The sequence below is a fragment of the Oncorhynchus nerka genome, unplaced genomic scaffold (genome assembly GCF_034236695.1).
Source record: "Oncorhynchus nerka isolate Pitt River unplaced genomic scaffold, Oner_Uvic_2.0 unplaced_scaffold_1044, whole genome shotgun sequence".
NCBI classification, from domain to species: Eukaryota; Metazoa; Chordata; class Actinopteri; order Salmoniformes; family Salmonidae; genus Oncorhynchus; species Oncorhynchus nerka.
Genome location: NW_027040265.1, coordinates 145,505 through 151,467, shown reverse-complemented (window position 1 = coordinate 151,467; position 5,963 = coordinate 145,505). Strand labels below are relative to the sequence as shown.

The 5,963-nt window shown below is 53.9% G+C and overlaps 1 protein-coding gene across 1 annotated transcript in view; it reads left to right on the top strand.

Annotated features, from left to right (window-relative positions):
• Positions 1–5,551, top strand: part of LOC135570197 (glutamate receptor ionotropic, NMDA 2A-like) — a gene marked incomplete at its 5' end in the record, with an annotated part of 55,001 nt that extends 49,450 nt beyond the window's left edge. The window contains 3 exons of the mRNA XM_065016306.1: positions 2,349–2,565; positions 2,835–3,358; positions 3,391–5,551. Of these exons, the coding sequence (XP_064872378.1) occupies positions 2,349–2,565; positions 2,835–3,358; positions 3,391–4,569 (1,920 nt within the window). The remainder of the gene's footprint in view (positions 1–2,348; positions 2,566–2,834; positions 3,359–3,390) is intronic.
• Positions 5,552–5,963: the final 412 nt, after the last annotated feature.

Genomic DNA, 5,963 nt, shown 5'->3' with positions numbered 1-5,963 from the left:
GGGTTAGGGGGTAGGGGGTAAGGGTTAGGGGGTTAGGGGCTAGGGGTTAGGGGTAGGGGTAGGGGTAGGGGGTAGGGAGAGTAACTGTTTCATTGGAGTCTGTACGGGAACACCGTGACTACTGTTCTCTATAAGCAGGGGGTAAGACTGGGTTGGGGGTAGGGGGTAGGGGTTAGGGGGTAGGGGTTAGGGGGTTAGGGGGTAGGGGTTAGGGGTAGGGGTTAGGGGGTTAGGGTTAGGGGTAGTTTCACTGGAGTCTGTGCAGAACACCGGGACTACTGTTTCTCTATAAGCAGGGTAGGGGGTTAGGGGTAGGGGTTAGGGGTAGGGGTAGGGGTAGGGGTTAAGGGGTAGGGTTAGGGGTAGGGGTAGGGGTTAGGGGTTATGGGGTAGGGGGTAGGGGTTAGGGAGTAACTGTTTCACTGGGGTAGGGGGGACTAGCAGGGACTGGGGTTAGGGGTAGTTAGGGGGGTAGGGGTTAGGGGTAGGGGTAGGGGGTAGGGGTTAGGGGGTAGGGGAGGGGTTAGGGGTAGGGGGTAGGGGTTAGGGGGTTAGGGGGTTAGGGGTAAGGGGTTAGGGGTTAGGGGGGTTAGGGGGTTAGGGGGTTAGGGGGGGTTAGGGGGTAGTGGTTAGGTGTAGGGGTATGGTTTAATGTCAATGTTATGGTGGGTAGAGGAGAAGGGATAGGGGCTGTTATGATTGGTGTGTGGAGGCACTAGGTTGGGGTATTAGGGAGGTAGGGGCTGGGGTATTAGGGAGTTAGGGGCTGGGGTATTAGGGAGCTAGGGGCTGGGGTATTAGGGAGGTGACGGGCTGGGGTATTAGGGAGCTAGGGGCTGGGTTATTAGGGAGGTGACGGGCTGGGGTATTAGGGAGGTAGGGCCTGGGGTATTAGGGAGGTAGGGGCTGGGGTATTAGGGAGGTAGGGGCTGGGGTATTAGGGAGGTGAGGGGCTGGGGTATTAGGAGGTAGGGGCTGGGGAAAGGGAGGTGAGGGGCTGGGGTATTAGGAAGGTAGGGGCTGGGGAGAGGGAGGTGAGGGGCTGGGGTATTAGGGAGGTAGGGGCTGGGGAAAGGGAGGTGAGGGGCTGGGGTATTAGGGAGGTAGGGGCTGGGGAGAGGGAGGTGAGGGGCTGGGGTATTAGGGAGGTAGGGGCTGGGGAGAGGGAGGCGAGGGCTGGGGTATTAGGGAGGTGACGGGCTGGGGTATTAGGGAGCTAGGGGCTGGGGTATTAGGGAGGTGACGGGCTGGGGTATTAGGGAGGTAGGGGCTGGGTTATTAGGGAGGTAGGGGCTGGGGTATTAGGGAGGTAGGGGCTGGGGTATTAGGGAGGTGAGGGGCTGGGGTATTAGGGAGGTAGGGGCTGGGGAAAGGGAGGTGAGGGGGCTGGGGTATTAGGGAGGTAGGGGCTGGGGAGAGGGAGGTGAGGGGCTGGGGTATTAGGGAGGTAGGGGCTGGGGAGAGGGAGGTGAGGGGCTGGGGTATTAGGGAGGTGAGGGGCTGGGGAGAGGGAGATGAGGGGCTGGGGTATTAGGGAGGTGAGGGGCTGGGGAGAGGGAGGTGAGGGGCTGGGGTATTAGGGAGGTAGGGGCTGGGGAGAGGGAGGTGAGGGGCTGGGGTATTAGGGAGGTAGGGGCTGGGGAGAGGGAGGTGAGGGGCTGGGGTATTAGGGAGGTAGGGGCTGGGAGAGGGAGGTGAGGGGCTGGGGTATTAGGGAGGTAGGGGCTGGGGAGAGGGAGGTGAGGGGCTGGGGTATTAGGGAGGTAGGGGCTGGGGAGAGGGAGGTGAGGGGCTGGGGTATTAGGGAGGTGAGGGGCTGGGGAGAGGGAGGTGAGGGGCTGGGGTATTAGGGAGGTAGGGGCTGGGGAGAGGGAGGTGAGGGGCTGGGGTATTACGGAGGTAGGGGCTGGGGAGAGGGAGGTGAGGGGCTGGGGTATTAGGGAGGTAGGGGCTGGGGAGAGGGAGGTGAGGGGCTGGGGTATTAGGGAGGTAGGGGCTGGGGAGAGGGAGATGAGGGGCTGGGGAGAGGGACAGACAGTAGTAATATTCATTTCAATAAGGTTAGGAATACTATCTAAGTAATTATGTTAAATGTTCAGAGAAATGAATGAGATGGTTTCTCAGATGCTGAGTCAGTCGATACTAATGTGATCCTAATGAATGATCCTTTACTGGGAAGGAGAATACATGGGTCATAGTTACCAGAAGACAGACTTTTAGAGAACAGTCAGACTTCAAATGATGATCCATAGATGATAATCTGTGTCTCCTTCTCTCTCTCTCTCTCTCTCTCTCTCTCTCTCTCTCGCCCTCTCGCCCTCTCGCCCTCTCTCTCTCTCTCTCTGTAGGGGATTTGGAGTTGTATCCACGGCGTCCACATCGACATGAAAAAGAAATCAGAGCTGGATTTTAGCCCTCAGGCTAACATGTTGAAGCTCATCAAGTCAGCCAAACAGATGACCAACATGTCCAACCTGTCTGCGTCCAGGATTAATTCCCCCAAGCGAGCGGCTGAATTCATGCACTCGGCGGGGCCCATGATCATGGATATGATGGCTGAGAAAGGTTTTTTCTCTCTCAATTTTTTAATTTTTGATTCAAACACATTACAACCACACATCGTGGATATAAATGGTTTTTTAAATCGATGAGGATGGTTCTTCTTATTTTACAAACACATTACAACCATAAATAGTGGATACAAATGCATTTCGAATCATTAAAAACAATATATATTTTATTTATTTAACCTTTATTTAACAAGTCAGTTATTTTAAATATATATTTTATTTATTTAACAAGTCAGTTATTTGAAATATATATTTTATTTTAAGGTAACTTCATCTACGCCGACAATCGAAGCTACGCCCCTAAAGAGGTGATCTACGGCGATACGGGTGACCTCCAGGCGTACCTGGCCAACCGACACAAAGACCACCTGAATAACTACATCTTCCAAGGCGGACAGCACCCTCTGACCCTCAACGAGTCAAACCCAAACTCCGTGGAGGTGGCGGTGAGCGCGGACGCCGCCCAGACCAACGCCAAACCCAGAGGCCTGTGGAAGAAGTCCGTGGACACAATGCGGCAGGGTCCAGGTGTCCCGGGCCCCGACATGCTGTCCCCCGACCCCCGCATCTCCATGAAGACGCAACGATACCTTCCGGAGGAAGCAGCTCACTCAGACATCTCCGACTGCTCCAGCCGAGGAGGAGGCGGTTCGTACCAGGACCCAGAAAACAACAAGCACCTGAAGAACAAGGACGGATTAAAAAAAAGACAGTTGCCGTCTAAATACCCGAGGGACTGTAGCGACGTAGAGCTGTCCTACTTAAAGACTAAGCAGGGCAGCGGAGGGGTGGAGGAGTGGGAGGACAGGGACAAGGACAGATCTACACCATAGACTCAGAACTCAATCTCAACTCTGATCCTTTACACTACCGCGAGAGTCGAGGCCTGGCCACCGACGACCTGGACTACCCAGAGATCTACTCTGACCACAACGACAACTACAGGAAGTGTCAGGATCAGCCAATCATCCACCTCAACTCGTCCCCGCTGCACCACGCCGACGTGGACCTGCTCCCGGACTCGACTTACTCCAAACACTACGGCGTGAAGGATAAGAGCTTGTCCCTGTCGCCCCACGAGACCAACGACCGTTCCAAACAGACCCACTGCCGCTCTTGTCTGTCCAAGTTCCCTGCCAGTAGCAGCTACACCCCGGGTCACTACACGCCCACAAACACCGCTTCTGTCGCCGCCGCCGCCGCAGCCGCCTCCGCGCCGCCCGCTCGCCCCTACAACCGCTGCGAAGCGTGCCTCCACACTGCTAACCTCTACGACATCAGTGAAGACCAGCTGCTCCAGGACGCCCTGCTGACCGACCAGGGAATGATGCATCAACATCAGGACGAGATGTTCGGCCACTACTGGCCTCAGACGGACGGTCCGCACGTCCAGAAGAGAAACCGCTTGCGTATGTCCCGCCAACACTCGTTCGACAACATCATGCTGGAGAAGCCTAAAGAAATAGATCTGGGGCGTCCGGCTCGCTCCGTCAGCCTCAAAGAGAAAGACCGCTGCTTCCTGGACGATTCTCCCTACGCCAACCTGTTCAGCGTCCGCCAGGCCGACAAGCTGTTGGGCTCCAGGTCGATGCTGTTCAACCTGGAGGAGAACAAACGGAGCAAGTCGCTGTACCCCGAACACGGCTCTGACAACCCCTTCATGGCGTCTTCGCTGAGGGACGACGCGCGCCTCGTCCACGGACGCAGCTCCTCCGACATTTACAAGCAGCTGGGAGGAGGAGGAGGAGGAGGAGGGCTCAAAACATCGCAACGCAACGAAAACAATCTGAGATCCTCGGTCAAATCCGCCGCTTCCTACTGCTCCCGGGACGGAGGACGGATACCAGCCAATGACATGTACATTACAGAGCATGTGATGCCTTATGTAGCCAATAAGACGAGTTCTTACTCAGCCGCACCGCGAGGGGTATTAAACTCAGCCCAGTTCAGCAATAGACGGGTTTATAAGAAGATACCCAGTCTGGAGTCAGACGTTTAATTCACTTAATGATTATAATTATTAGTAGGTTATTACGAAGTCTTTCTGCTGTGTTTTATTATAGTTTATAACTATCTACTATCCACTTAGGATGCCATAGACACACTTCTTCTTCTTCTGCTACTACAACTACTACTACTATTACTACTATAGCCAGATACCACGTACCAGGGGAGTTGAAGCTCTCTCTCTCTCTACTAATCTCTCTGTTCCTTCCAGGGGAATTGGAGATCTCTCTTTCTCTCTCTCTCTCTCTGTCTACTGATCTCTCTGTTCCTTCCAGGGGAGTTGTAGATCTTTCTCTCTCTCTACTGATCTCTCTGTTCCTTCCAGGGGAGTTGTAGTGAGAGGTTTGGCCCGTCATATGATTCATGGACAAACAGACAGACAGACTGTAGGAGAGAAATGAGGAGAGAGAGAAAGAGGGGAGGAGGAATCAGGAGAGAGAGAGAGAGAGGAGGAGGAATCAGGAGAGAGAGAGACATAGAGGAGGAGGAATCAGGAGAGAGAGAGACAGAGAGGAGGAGGAATCAGGAGAGAGAGAGACAGAGAGGAGGAGGAATCAGGAGAGAGAGAGAGGAGGAGGAATCAGGAGAGAGAGAGACAGAGAGGAGGAGGAATCAGGAGAGAGAGAGATAGAGAGGAGGAGGAATCTGGAGAGAGAGAGACAGAGAGGAGGAGGAATCAGGAGAGAGATAGAGAGGAGGAGGAATCAGGAGCGAGAGATAGAGAGGAGGAGGAATCGGGAAAGATAAATAGAGAGGGGGAGGAATCGGGAGAGAGATAAATAGAGAGGAGAAAGAATTAGGAGAGAGAGGAGGAATCAGGAGAGAGAGAAATAGAGAGGAGGAGGAATCAGGAGAGAGAGATAGAGAGGAGGAGGAATCAGGGGAGAGAGAGGAGGAGGAATCAGGAGAGAGAGATGGAGAGGAGGAGGACTCAGGAGAGAGAGAGGAGGAGGAATCAGGAGAGATAGAGAGGAGGAGGAATCAGGAGAGATAGAGATAGAGAGGAGGAGGAATCAGGAGAGATAGAGATAGAGAGGAGGAGGAATCAGGAGAGAGAGATAGAGAGGAGGAGGAATCAGGAGAGAGAGAGACATAGAGGAGGAGGAATCAGGAGAGAGATAGAGGAGTAGGAATCAGGAGAGAGAGAGATATAGAGGAGGAGGAATCAGGAGAGAGATAGAGAGGAGTAGGAATCAGGAGAGAGAGATAGAGAGGAGGAGGAATCAAGAGAGAGAGAGATAGAGAGGAGGAGGATTCAGGAGAGACATAGAGAGGAGGAGGAATCAGAGAGAGAGACATAGAGAGGATGGGGAATCAGGAGAGAGAGATAGAGAGGAGGAGGATTCAGGAGAGAGATGGAGAGGAGGAGGAATCAGGAGATAGATA